This window comes from Anopheles moucheti, chromosome 3 (genome assembly GCF_943734755.1).
Source record: "Anopheles moucheti chromosome 3, idAnoMoucSN_F20_07, whole genome shotgun sequence".
Lineage (NCBI taxonomy): Eukaryota > Metazoa > Arthropoda > Insecta > Diptera > Culicidae > Anopheles > Anopheles moucheti.
The window spans coordinates 45757722-45773053 of NC_069141.1; the positions used below are offsets into that span (position 1 = coordinate 45757722).

The window sequence follows — 15332 nt, forward strand, 5'->3', positions numbered from 1 at the left end:
GCATTACGCAGCGCTTGGAAAGATACATTTCCATTTGGACTAGGTGTTACTGTTGATATCGTTCATTGTGAAGTTGGTTTGTAACTCTTAGTGGTATCCAAGTGATGCATTTCAAGCTGAATATAATGTCCCACACCTGGTGTGTTCTACCTTGTAGTGTGCAAGTTTTGTGCATTCCGGGAGCGTCAAATCGTATTTAAATAACAAAATCGTGCGCGTGTTAAAGTGAATGTAAACTAATCTAAATAATTTTACAAAACATTGCTAGCATGGAATTCTGTGTACTGTAGATGAAAGGTGAAAGTTCTGTGCGATGTGTGCTGGGCAAAGATCATCGTCCATGGTTATGATATTACATCTGTACCAACTAAAACCGCTGTTCCTTCACGTGAACATCGCGAATGATCTTTGCATCTTTCGTACTCTCAAGGGTGAAATGTGTTAGCATCGGAAGTAGCGTTGCCAGAAAGCAAATCAGCATTGAATAAAAATAAAATCAATAGTTTCGTGTGATACTTTAGCTTATGCACTGTGTTTGTGTACAGAGACGTGCCTAGAAAGTGAAACCGTGAAAATTCGAAACAGATTTGTTTGTTTATTTAACGCATCCAAACTGGTGTAAGTGTATTCGTATTCGGAGTAGCTACGCAAATGGCTTTGGTGTGATCCAGAAACTAGTGTCAAATAACTGTGCAAAGCAAAATGTGTAAAACGGGAAAATCATCAACCAAAAAAGCAACTATGATGGCCGCTGGCATTGACAGTAGCCACAGTTGGATTATTTTTCTTTGGATTGCTACATTCATCCTCGGCACGGCCAGTAGCACCAGTGTGTTGGGTGTTGCACTAGGACAAGGAATTCCGACTTGGATGTAAGTGAAACAGTCCAGAGTAGGTTTATTATTTTCGAAAGTTTTCACGCGACCGAGAATTTTAAGCTGGCTCCATTCTTAACCACCGCCCACTACGTGTTCAAGTATGTGGAACTATTTACAGAAACATTGTTCAAGCAGTACAAGTTGTGACTAAATTTCTTCTGTTTTATAAACTACCCGTGCAGTCCAGCTAGATGCAATGAAACAGTTGAACGGACATAATTGTTTATTGTTTAGTTGTTTGGACAATCCACTTACAAATGAACTTTCAAAATAATCTACATATTGATTGCAATACAATTGTTTGCGTATGCACGTATGGTTTACGAATAAACGCAAAAAGTAGCAATATCCAAAAATAATTAATCTGTATGTGTATGAGCAGTTGTATTTGGAAATATTAATATTTTAATTTACTTTGCAGTCCTTAAGAGCAATTTTTGTCTAGTTGATAAGCAAAGAGAATCAATTCAATATAAAAAATATTAACATCGTTTATAGTAAGGTGCTATCTAATTTACAATGCATCCAAATCGTAACAAAAAGTAATGGTTTCACATGTTTGACACACAGAAATTTAAATTCAACTCCTTGACCAATACTTCAAAATCTTAATTTACAACAAGAGTTATCATTGCCGTAGCAATACGGCCTGGTCGTTCTTGAAGAAATAAAAAAAATATATCATTACCGTAATGTTGTCCAAATAAAAAGTTGTGCAAGATATTAAACTAGATACATTTAAATTGCATTTGTAAAACGATACAATGAACCTATGTTGAACCATTGAACCTATGAACCATTCTAATAGTTAATAAAACAGTAAATATTGACCATTTTTTCTGTTTAATTAATTAATGCTATCATATTTTGATGTTCTTAACTGTATGGTTCGTTTGTACGACTCTTTACTGCTTTAGTTTAATAGCCACTTTAAGTTCATCTAAAGACGATTTGTAAAATTTTTGTGAATCATGGACAATGTCCATGGGAGGATGTTGTGACGATTACACATGCATTTTCAACATTCCGAGTTCGTGCTATGCCTTGATGATTGTATGGCAGATTTGGCTTAAAAAGTGCAGAGGTGTTAGAAGTGCGCTTCCTGATCTTCTCTGTCTCTAAGCGCAACAGTAAGACGAATGAAGAAAGTGATATAAATTGGGTGTAAAGAATGGCTCGCACACGATAAATGAAGTTAATTTAATCCACCGTGCGGAATAGCAACGACTTGACAAAGTTTCTTTCCGACGACAACGGCAAACGTAAACGTTCTTTACGCCATAAGATACTGTATAAAGTTAGGTTTGAATGCGTTTACAATCATTTATTTCGTCAAGTCGTTTCAAAAACATTACAATTATTCAACGTGCGATCTCTAAAAAATCCCGAATCGCTTTGCAAAACAATGCGCAATGGTTTCCAAGCAAAACAACAACGACAAAATTCATATAACGCCAATAATTATCTGCTATTAAGGATTAGCTTACCTCACGGGATACGTGGTACGGCAAGCAGCGTGCTTAGTGTGTGAATGTAGCCACGTACAATCCTTACATTGTTGACTTCTTCCCCTAGTCGAGAGACCCAGAGTGCCGAAGCGTAGTAATATTTTCGGCAAGGCAGGAAGGAGTGGCTCGTTACAGCCATCAGTTTCACTCGGCAATATGATATCGGTAATCCGCTTTCTTTGGCTTGATACAGACAAAAGGCTTCTGAAAGCAACCCTGGCAACAGCTGGCGAGATGACGATATTCCGGGTGGATTTAAATCAGCTTCGCACGAAAACCTTTTTACGGGTCGACTGCTTTTTCTCAAGCGCTTCCGTAAGTTTGTATGGTAAAATCGTGATACAATGCGTTCTGCAACGGGTTGATGATGAATCCCTACATCCCTACGATGGAATAGGTTCTACGTATACGGCGATAGGCGAGCCCTTAAGTTACAAAAAGGGGTTCCATCAAATTGTACACTGCACTATTAACAAATACACAACAACACAACAATATCAAATAATATATGCGCATTTAGAGAGCAAGGAATTAAAAATACACACTAACATCAAGAAACAACAAGAGTGGTAACAACGACAGAAACTATCTTCCCAGATGATATGAAAATATCATAATCGATCAATGTATGGTGTGAATAACAACCGAATCACGAACAAAATTGTCCAGAAGAAAACGACAAAATAAATTTAATAACTCTTCGTATTGTTCATCATTTTAATTGTAATGAGGTGTAAACACAACGGCAAGATACTCCAGCGAGTGGGTTGTAATTCATTTAAATAATTTATTTCAAATATGCACAACGTGGATAATTTTTATTTGCTATACGTAAATTGGAGGAAACCTAAGAAACCGAAATAACACAAAAAATAATCTAATTTAATCCTATTTTGCATCCTTTGGCGAAATGCCAGAAGCAGTAAACAACCCACTGTAATATTGTTACGAAAAACAATATCTGGTAGATTTGCAGAGAGAAAATAACCAATTAAAATTGAATTTGTGTTACATACTGATAGGTTCTCCTATAGGCTGAATAGAATGTAAAAAGGAATATTTTATGATATTTTTTATGAACATATTTCTGTTAAGTATTTCAATAGATTCACAATTATGCATTTACGCAAGCAGATCTTGTTTAGGATCGTAGCAATATACTATGGTTTAATTGTGGAAACTAATACGTTTTTAATATCTTAGTATCCATAAAACTAGATAAAAAACCTATGGGATAAAGATTTTTGTTCTATTAGATCATCGTTAAATGTGGTATATTTTATATTATTTGCACGCCAGCACAGCCACAAACCTATATTGCGCAACTCGATGAAATTGATACCGTACATTTTAACGAAATGGCATAAATTCCGCTTACGGGGAGAAACTTACTATTAATAGGTATAATTTTATTTCAATTTTCAATTAAAATGTGGTTTTATCTACTGTTTTTTCAGATCCTTGGGAATCAAGTCTCCTTTTATTGTATTCCGAACGGAACAGGAGGTGCTATCCAACAATAGCGTGCTGTTGAATCTTACAGACATACGGAACAAGCTTAAATCCGTACATAACCTCGATCACTTCATCCGACCGATCGACGGTAATGCTGATAATAAAAACACAAAGAAAGATACGTTCGCACCCAAAGGGGCCGGTGGTAGGATAGGTACTGTCGGCAGCACTAACTCACCACCTGCTGCGCCACCAGTCTTCAGCGCCGAGAGTGCGTTCAGCAGTGGCAACGTTTCAATAACCTTCCTCACCACCGTAGCCCCGTCGTTTGTGAACCACTTTGAGAAAAGCAACGGCAATGACGGTGAGCACGGAGCTCGACCCATATTGTCCATGAGGAACAAACCTCACATACCGAGTGTGCTAGGTTCTGGAGATCATATGATTTCGGACGATGATGGAGGCGGAGGAAATGGTAAAAAAGAGCGCAAGTACATCATTCCACTAGCACTGAAAACGTCCACGAACGAAAAGGAGAAAACTTCATCCGTATTCCATGGTTCGTCCACCAATATCGACGATCTGAAGCGGCATATATTGATGTTACAAAATCTGACTCAATCCGATAAAAACTTCCAAAGCAAATTTGTAGTATTTCCCTCGCTGCAGAAAAACGGAACCGAACGAACCGGACAGACGACAGCAACCACTACGCCGGCAACAGTTTCACCGCATCATTTATCGATGGCAGCAGCTGGATCTTCCCCAAAGGACGTGAAGGAGTATCGAAACTTTGCACCGTCGTTGCGCGGCCAAAGCACGAAAGGGGACACAAATGCCACAAACAATCGATCGTTGGTCCGGCCGCAGATCTCCTCCTCGATCAATGTGCCAAAGAAAGCATTCCCGGACTCGCACGACATAATGTCGGACAAAAAAGAGGAGGCCCTACAGGCGTTCAAGGCGGAAAAAATCACTATAGTGCCGCAAGTATTTTTGCAAAACGATCAAACAAGTGAAGCTGTCACCGATAAGGAGAACAACTTGAACGAATCTGCCAATCGTGCTGCTGCTGCCGATAGCGCTAAGATGACGGCTATATCGCAGGTCGAGAATGGTCCACCGTTTTCCCGAATGCGCGAAACGAGGGAAAAAAATGTTGTTAGAAAGTTTGGACATAAATCAACGACATCTGGTAGCAGCAAGAGCGGGCCTAACCCGGAGGGTGGCATACTGGGCAATGCTAGAAACAATCAAACGGTTCTTACAACTCCGCATGTGAAAACAAGCAGCTCGACGAATATAGGAAAAGGATTCCCAAACCGTGCTGCATCGGTCGAGATCGAAGCGCAGCGGTGGAATATGAATGGACCGAAGTTAAACGGAACGTCATCAGCTAAACCGACCGCAGCGAAGCGGGATGGGAAAAAGAAACAACGTAAAAATGGTAAGCGTCGAGGAGGGAAGCAAACCATCAAACTCAATGGGTCAAAAGAACAGCCAAAAACGGTAATATTGAACGACGACGCTACGGTACTACAAATGTATGATATCGAGCGTACCAGCAGTAGTGACGCGCACCGACAAGAGATGGGTGGTATGCGACCCACCAAGCCAGGACGTTCCACCGGAAGCCGGAAGCGGTCTCCTTCATCCTCTCGCGTGCGGCGCAACGAGAACGGTGGGGTATTGCAGCAGGCAGCCAGCAAACAACAACAACTGTACGCTTCCACCGGACGACTGCATGGCCAGATTGGCCGGGATGGACGGTACGAGAGCCGTATGGTGGCGGCCGCAGGTTCGATGGAGTCGTTAGCCGGCACAATGGACCAGCTCACGAGTGAAGGATCCGGTGAGAACAGCAACAATAGAAGTCACAATTACCGTAATCGGACTTTATCAGCGGATGGCAATGAGAAAGATATTTTGGATTTGAATCCGGATCTATGCTACACGCTCAGCGCGCTAAGTGGCGGACAACAGAAACTGTGCGCTCAGCACACGAGCATTATGCCAGCAATCAGTCGTGGAGCACGGGCAGCCATACAGGTGAGCATTTGAGCTGGGTATCTCCGAAGAAAAAGGAATGCAGTTTGAAAACGAATGCCGATCCTTTACCTTCCACGACGCGACTGTGTGTGTGTGTGTGTGTGTGTGTGTATTTAAGGGAAGCAAAAGATGATGAAAATGCTGTGAAAGTGGTTAGCTTAAGAATGCATCAGTGTAGAGCGTAGATTGTAGATGGGCTTGTTGCAATTTGCTATCTTGTTCTGTACTCTAACCGTGCTCAACCCGTTTTTCGCTATCGTTGAAGGAATGCAAACATCAGTTCCGGAACCGAAGGTGGAATTGCAGCATCGTGAATGATGATACCGTATTTGGACCCATATCAAATATAGGTAAGTCACAAACAACAGTACAACGTTTAAGCTTAGGCAATCGATTTCTGGTTCGGCACACAATAACTGTTCGTTCGTGTGCAACAAAAGCGCAATGAAAAGGAAAGTAATTGAAACAAAACGTACCACGGATGAGGTAACATTAGCGTTTACACAAGGTCTGCAATCCGACAGCAAAAGGAACCCACAGATTCCTATAGAACACCTGCGTAGAAGTGTTTCAGTCTTATTGAACATGGATGGCCATGGTGTGATGAAGATGAAAAGCAAATAGCACTGCTGCTGAAATTCATTTCATCGATTTTTTTTTAATCGCAAAGAGCAATTGTAAGATATCCTTATCCTAGTCAGGTATGCAGCGTGGTACTGGCTAGGCAGTTGTGTGCAACTAGAATGACTGTCTCCAGGAACGGGGCATGAGTGCTGCTGTTTCCTTAACTATTAGCTTTGATTTATGTCCTTTCTGCATTTTTAAGCCTTCATTTGTAGTATCAGTAAAACCAGCTCAAAAGAAGACAGCATTCGAAGCAAGGTGGAATATAAACCGAGAATCTAAACTGCATATTAAATTTACTTAAGTTAGGCCCACATTTAAATGGCATAGACTTCGCTTCATCGTGCACCACATCATTATCTCACGAAAGTTAAGCATTGTCCGTGTACGTGTGTGTATTATTATTTAATGTTGCAGATGTATTGTTTCATCGAGTAATGTTTGTAGTATTTTATTATCTTTAATATAACATATTGCATGGTCTGGCTATAAACTAAAATCATTTGTTGATGCAATGGCTATCAAAATGCGTGTACAAAAGAACAAAACATATACCGGCGATTGCTGGTGGTCCACGACCACCCATGAGGGAGAGAAAAAACACAACACCAAAGTTACCACTAAGTACGACGAACCTACATGGATGTTACGCTACATTACCAGAAGAAAACTACCCAGGAAAAATATGAACATGGGACACCCGGTGTCCCATTTGTTCGTTTCTAGAACAAGTCCGTAACCAATTTCCAATTTTCTACGCATGAAATGGCGTGACCAGGGCCTAAAGTTGCAATGCCTTGCCGCCTGTTGTTGCCTGTCCATGACCACGGGCATAGCCTGGATGTTCTAGGTAACGGACTAGCGGTGCAAAATTAGGGACACCCTTCGTTGTTGTAAGCAATTGATAACACAGTAAAAATGATTCTGCAGTGCCCCATGTGCCGTGTCGTACATGCGTGCGGTAGGCACAAAGCCATTGTTAGTGTTTTGTGTCTAAAAATGATCCGGCGAAAAAAGGGTGCATGCATAACTGATGTGACGTTTTAAGCTGCGGCAGCACTCGCTGCACTGGCGTTTTGTTCGCTTGGTGTGTTGTGCGAAGGAGGCGTTGTAATGTAAAATGTTTTTTGTTCGCAGCGAATCACATTCGTACAAATGTTTCACGTACATTTCACTAACTGTTCCTTGATCGTATGTCTCGTTGTTTCGTTTACATCTAAAGTGTACAGACGATAGAAAGCAATATCTCGTATCCTTCGGATGTAAGATGTACACAAAGAGTACGTACGATACAGGTTCGAGCCATTGCAACAGGTGGTCAATTAGTAACGAAATCACGTTGTCATGAGCATTCAGTGTCCGTTTCCATTCCCCAAAGGGATGCAGCCTGTGATTCGTTGTGATTCAAACGATATTGAAGTGTAAAGGCTTCTGGTAATTGTGCGGGTTTTTACAAAGTTATTTTTCTTCATTTTTGATGATATTTCACCTTCAGCGCAGAAGAAAGGAAACGCCCCTATTAGCTTCGTCTACCCTTGGATAAGGCAGATACAGATGCCGCCGGTTTTGTATATTTAAATTTACTTGTGGAATGATGAAGAAAGTTCGTCTTTCGCTAGCTTATGCTTAACCCAACCACCTGTTTTCCTGATGGTTGTTTTTTCGGCTCTTGTAATCTTCTGCGGCTTTGCACTAGACGCAGACTTGTTCTTGGTTCGGAGATTCATTACAAATTTTAATGAGGTCTGGGTTAGATACTATAATATTCAATTAATAAGATACGAGCCACAGAGAACCCCCCGAACGCAAGGTATGAAAAGGTTTTTGGTTGTACAATAAAGCCCTGTGCATGAGTTTTTTTTACTGAAAAAGTTCAATGTTTAATTGGATCCAAATGAATTTTAAATTCTTTTAATTTGGAAAAACACATATAATTTTACGATGGCAAAAGTAAACATTGTGCAGTTTCTAATGTGAGTCTAAGTGTTTGAAAATGTTTGAAATGTGGTTTGTTTTGCAACAGTTCAACAATATACTGCTCTCGTATCGAAAAGCATATAACGTGTTTTGTTTTGCTTATTTACTTCAATATGTGGCTAACATTATGGCAAATGCCAATTGAGACGCCCATACACAAAGTACGGTTAATAAAGAAGCATCATTGCTATTTCATAGAATAATGCAAATTTAATGAATTCCTTGGAAGACCGCGCTTCGGCCACCACGGACCGTTTCATTCCTCCAAGCCCACCCACCCCATTGTGGTGCGTTCTCGTACAAGGATAATATTGTGGAAAAGCAAAAGAATGATGCGACTGAACGCAAAAGGCAAAAGCTCGGGGCTGCGGTAGAAACAAACAATGTAAAGGAAAGAAAATCCGAACCATGGCATATCACTCCAAGCAGCCAACCATCCAACCGGAAAACGGCTCCCGTTCGTTACGAAAATGAGATGAACTTCATTACGCTTACAAAAGATTTACTCACAAATATTACAATAACAGTTGACTTGCTTGGGTTCGCTTACGAAATTCATAGTGTTTTGGAGAGGTTGATGAAGTTCTGCTTAAAGGAGCAAGGATGAAAGTCGACTACCCTTCTGTTTTTAGAATTTGATTTGAATTTCCGTAGTACCGCTTGTCCCTGCTCGCGCGAGTTTAGTGTTAATCAGATTTGGCTCAGTACCGAGGTTTGTGTATCATGTTTTAACAAATCAAATAGAGCATTACAATTTGATTAGCACCCGATGATGGTAAGAACATTTATGATAAATGTGTTGAAATCAAGACAAAATGATGTGCTCATAAAAATGTGATGGATATTACAAATTGCGCAGTCATAAATAGGATTGAGATGATTGTGAGAAACGTGTAGTCAGGTGAATCTTTTACATTCACACAACACAGCGGCAACACAACATTCTGATGTTTTGTATCGTTTTTTATTGCATAATATCTATGTTTGCAACCACATTCCAGGCGGGCAATAAAGCCAATGATCTATAAAATGTAAAGCTAAATGTTATCAGCTACATTTGAACCCGGGGAAAACATAAGGGTTTTGAAGACGACCTGAAATGAGCTTTTTTTGTGTGGAGTGTATGCGGAGAAGGATCACAAAGGAAGACCAACGATAACGCACGTATTAGCAGTTTAATGAACGGTTTAATTGTCTATTAATTTAAAATTAATTTAAATGACATCCAGCTGATAACGGTGAAATGAACAATGATTATATACTGTACACAGATGTTACGTAGAGTCACACTGCAACTTCAGCCGTTCTTTCTCTTTTTGACTTGACGATCTACTAGCTTGGTTTATGGTTTACTATATATAATTATTCTACTTTCCTAACCCATTCGTCCATTCTCAGGGAGACCCGAATAAATTATAATCGTATTATTCCTTTTTGGGATTGGAAGTTTAGTAACGTATATACGAAATTGGTTCAATAACCTTTACTTTGTAGTTCTAAGATTAGTAGAAGGAAAGATATTGTTTTACAAAGTGTTTAATATGTACATTGAATAGTTAAAAGAGATACTGAAGTTAATATTATTTTAGAAACATTTTTAATAAGATCAAATTACAGGATTTGTCTTCTTATGTTATTTGTTATAGTAAAAAAAATAGTAAGTTCTCTTTGAGACCGTAAAAATATTATGAATGTACGATATATGTAACATCGATTTTAATTTTTTTTTATGCTACCTCTCACCAATTGAGAAATGTGTTAAAACTGACCTTTAAAGCATTGTGGTTTACAAAATGTGGATGACAAGTAAAAATGGTAACCATTTTCCATCCATGTGATATACCATTTTTCAGGATCTCCAGAGATGGCGTTCGTGTATGCAATGGCCGCGGCTGCAGCGTCTAGTTTTATTGCACGGGCTTGCCGTGATGGCCAACTAGCTTCCTGTGGATGTTCCCGAAGCAGCCGACCCTCTAAGCTCAACGAAGACTGGACCTGGGGCGGATGTGGCGATGATATGGAATATGGTTACAAGTGAGTACAAGCTAAATGTACAAATCGCACGGATCTGTTCTTGGCACTGGGGCAGTGCGAACTCGACGAGAGTGGTTATTATGCATGTAATATTCTCATGCAAGAGGTGCACGTTTAGTCGTTATTTTGTAACACCCTTGCTGTAGGCCTGCGAAAGATCTGAAATCGAGGAACACCCAGTTTGGTTTATGCTTATGACGCACCATATTTCAAAAACACACGATGACACTCGACGTCGAAAACAGCAGCGTGTGTGCATATGTGCCTGTATTATCTTTTTGGCAGGGATTTACATATGCTTGTCATAATGATAGTGTACGAGAGGTTTGATCTTGTGAAACGTGTTTCTAAACACCGCTCTGGGTGTTTTTCTTCATGCTCGTGACCACTTCGCAGAACAACTGGGATGAGTTGTTGCTAATTGTGGGCGATTAAGGTCAATTTTTGGCAGCTGGTCAACAGGGAAGTCTTTTAAGGGCTAGGGTAATCTGTGCCGCATGGAATCCGTTCAGCACTTTGAACATTCAGTCGGATCTATTCAAAGGGGCTACTTCTCATATAGCAATTTTCTCAAATGTAATAACTATGAAAGTTCATGTGACAGTACTACTAAATACTACTCCATGGTTTTAGTAGTAATACTACTAAATAGTGCGGATCAAATTTGATTATTATTTTATACTTGATATAACCTCATTTAGTTACGTATTTTACTGTAAACATTGTTTTTCTTCCCTAGCAAAGTGACAACACACATTGCTTGCAAAACACGTTTCTCACGTACACGTTTTGGCCGTAGAATAAAAATTAGGTGCATTTATCGTCGAGATTTGTCAAGTTAAACATAATCGGCTCTGATTTATTCGATAACAACAACAACAAAAGAAACCCAATCATTTCCATTACGCTACAGTACACATTTAGGATATTTTTCACCGTAAGTGGCGTACATAGTTTTTAAGCGAGAACTTGCGCCTTGCTGATTCCCGACTGGTAAGGCGTACAGTAGCATTACAAATTGCAATTCATCTGTCATTTTGCGAACGCTCCAGTTTCTTCGCCAGAGTAGCTGTATTATTTGACGCTAATGGTATGCTTTCTTGTTTTCCCTTATCAAATTCTGACTCATTACGCGCGTTAGATTTACGCAAACTTTCATCGACATTCGTGAGAAGGAGAAAAAACGGGGCACACGTGGCCTGGTATCCATTCCGGCCAAGTATCCGAAAATAATCGAACGTCTGTTGGACGCACTAAACGATACCACCAAAGCGGGCGTAATGCTGAACGAGACGGACACGATTCTTCGACCGGAGGACCTAGAAAAGCTGCAGGACAAAATAGCGAAAGAGATCGCCAACTCGAATCTTAATCCGAAGGAAATCAGCGACCTACAGGTAAAAGCATATATAGGTGCTAAGAGTTTGCTTATCTCGCAATAAAGCAGAGTTAGCTTCCCACACTCCGATGATGCTGTGGAGGTTTTTGGCCATGGCCCTTGTTGAGCGATAGCACTGTCGTTCATTCCATTCCACTGTGGTGATGTGCCAGGGCCAACCGGGTCCGGGTGGTGTTTGAAGATCTCATGCATTTCTCATGGTTTGTTTTCCTCTTTTCTTCTCATCTTTTGTGATTATGATTAGGAACGGATTAACAAGGAAATCACCAACTCCGAGGTATTCAACCTGAAAAACGTCAACATTTATGATAAATTGAAAAAGATATTCCGAAAACCCGAGAAAACGCTCAACGGCGTACAGTTTAGTGCGTCAGCCAAGGCACGAGCCCTGATGAATTTGCATAATAATGAAGCTGGTCGTAGGGTAAGCAAAACACAAATGGACTTCCCTTATATTGGCTACACAGTTAACGGCTTGGAAGGGGTGTGTGTGTCTGTGTGTGTGTGTGAGAGTGTGAAAGGATACGTTGGTTATTCAACTAGAAATAGGGCCCGTAGCTCGTAGCACTAAACTAATACGATTTATTCCGATCCCACAAAAAGAATGGAGCCGGCAACATGATTACAAATTTGGTTGTTCACTATTTTCTTGTGCTCAAAAAAATGTGATATAATTTGAAAGGGATTAGAAAAAGAAGAAGATAACATTACCCTTATCCTATTGATGCGGTGTGATCGTTGTGGGGATTGTCGATTGACTTTAAACTGTAGAAATGTAATATTGTGATTTTTTTGTCCATCATTGTCTAGGCCGTTATTAAAAAATCACGCATCATCTGCAAATGTCATGGAGTGTCGGGTTCATGCAGTTTGATCACCTGTTGGCAGCAGCTAACATCGATCAGAGAAATAGGTAGGTTGCAATCGAATATTATTGATCTCTTTTATGTTAAGATGCAATAAATAAAACAATAAAATAATTCGTTGAATGAAATAGTAATAATAAAAATTAATCTTACACACTTCAAATAAATGACTTTTTCGGACAACATTCCACAGTGAACGCAAGGAGAGATATTTTTTTTTCACTTTCAATCTTTGAAGCATTTTTTTAAAGTAGATGCATAAACATTGTGGTAACCAAAACTGAGGTATCGTATCATCCGAGACTCGAAAAAATAAATTGTTCAATTGAAAAAAATATGTTTCCAAGCCCATATAATTTGCAACTGAAAAAAACATGTTGGAACAATAATTTTTCCTATAGTTGCGATTTCAACGAAGCGAGTTTTCAAGCTAGTTGTTTATTAGGTTTTTTCAAATGTTTTAGAGAGAGCTATGTCACAAACAACAAACGTGGTCATTGTCAAGATCAGGGTTTGACCAGGATAATCTTATATGAATAAGTGAAATAACCTTATTTCGAAACTCGCTATTATTGTAGATTATGTTATATGTTATATTATCTTATATTTTATGTTTTATGTTTTACCCTCCATGTTGAAATGCTAATCTTGTTACGAGTTTAAAATATCGTAACATTCAGTCCATATTCACATATCGTAGCCTCTTTTCACTATTGCTGTAAATATTGATTTACTCGTAGTTGTCAGTGAAATGATGCCAATAATGTATCGTTATTTTTATTTCTTAAAAGGCGACTTTTTGAGGGAAAAGTACGACGAAGCAACGCAGGTTAAAGTAAACAAACGTGGTCGATTGCAGGTAAAAGATCCACGCTACAAAATACCATCTGCTTTAGATCTCATCTATCTCGACGAGAGTCCAGATTGGTGTCGGGTCAATCGACAGCTCATGTGGCAAGGTAAATAGTTTTAATATAGTATTATCATTATATAGCTGCCATTCGGTCATAATCCATTATATCATTTCGTAATGAGCTGTATAATGTTTCTTTATATATTTCATATCATAGGAACACATGGTCGGGTGTGTAATAAGACTTCCTCTGGGCTGGATGGATGCTCCATACTATGCTGCGGCAGAGGTTATAACACAAAGAAGATTATCGTGAAGGAACGCTGTAATTGTAAATTTCAGTGGTGTTGCCAGGTAAAATGTGAAGTCTGCACAAGAAGCATCGAAGAATACACGTGTAAATAATAGAATAAAACAAAAAAACACGAATGCGAAATTTGCAGAAGCTCTAGTGTGAAATGAATCGAAGGTTATGGATCATTCGCGCAGAACAAAAGTATACTCGTTATTCAGGTATATAAATCCTCTCCATGTAGGTTTTATCGTTAGATTAGTACAATCGAACCGTGAAAAGTTTGATAACAGGTCACCGGAACACAATAGAGACAAATTGTCTCAGACTGACTACACAAAGCCGACAATATTATTTGCATTCCTACATTCCGTGAGGCTTGTTACACGTTTCTTACCACACATGCTTCAAACTGAACGACAGTGAGTAACCCAGTCCCGATTCATTCTCCATTAGCTACTGCCGGTGCATGATAGTCAGTTGTAAATATCAGTTATTTCAGTGCGTGTTAAGAATATTTCTAAAGCAAAAACAAACACACAGTATTATTAGGTACAGTTTTACTTAATGCATTAATTTAATATGCTAAGGTAAGATTCTCGATGGAATTGGTATTGATATTATGAGCAGCGCAACATTTGGCAATAACTAACTCATGAACTTGCAGAACGATGATCCATCGACACTTGATAATTTTCTTCTATTTCGTGTCTCGTCAACATGTAACAAATTCTACTGTAGATATTAAAGTTTTAGTAGCAGAGATTGAAGCTCGAGCACGGTCAAACTAGCTTTTTAACATTTAATCTATTTAAGCAACAACTGTCGTGTAGATTTCACAGATTTTGTAAAACTTGAGGCCCGCTATGGGATAGATTTTCCGGAAGCGCGAAAGTGGAGTAGCTGCTCGGAGGTTCTTATTTCTTCAGTATTTGCTTGCTTGAAGATTCGCAGGCGTGTGCTGGATACTCTTATTAGCTACGAATGAATGAATAACCTGCCTATTTAAGTGATATAAGCAAAGGAGCACTTTTAATGAATTATTATTGTACTTTTCATTCCAAACATGTTACAGCCGTAAGCATGAGCAAAGAAGCAATAAAAATCATAATACGGAAAAATCTTCGGAAAATCTACTTGTAACCTTAATGTTAAATATTGAAATATGACAATATGGTGTATAGTTTAATGAAAACTTCTATATTCAAAACGAAGCTGTTGCGAAGAACAGCATAGACATAAACTTTGTCCGAAACTGATGAAACCCTCTTAGCGGCGTATGAGCGGAAGAGGCGCACAATGTTTTTAGACCCGCTACAATGACGATCTCAGGAGCCGCTACAATGACGATCTCTACGAGTTGTTCGACAAACTCACTGTCATACAGCGGATTAGAC

The 15332-nt window shown here is 39.3% G+C and overlaps 1 protein-coding gene across 1 annotated transcript; it reads left to right on the forward strand.

Moving 5' to 3' along the window:
* Window positions 1-690: 690 nt before the first annotated feature.
* On the forward strand, window positions 691-15038 carry LOC128300688 (protein Wnt-5). The gene is made up of 9 exons (XM_053036843.1): window positions 691-872; window positions 3844-5890; window positions 6156-6240; window positions 10345-10525; window positions 11667-11922; window positions 12169-12348; window positions 12735-12837; window positions 13582-13749; window positions 13861-15038. Exons 1-9 carry the CDS (start codon window positions 703-705, stop codon window positions 14046-14048), a joined length of 3378 nt encoding a protein of 1125 aa, XP_052892803.1. The 5' UTR covers window positions 691-702; the 3' UTR covers window positions 14049-15038.
* The last annotated feature ends 294 nt before the right edge of the window (window positions 15039-15332 follow it).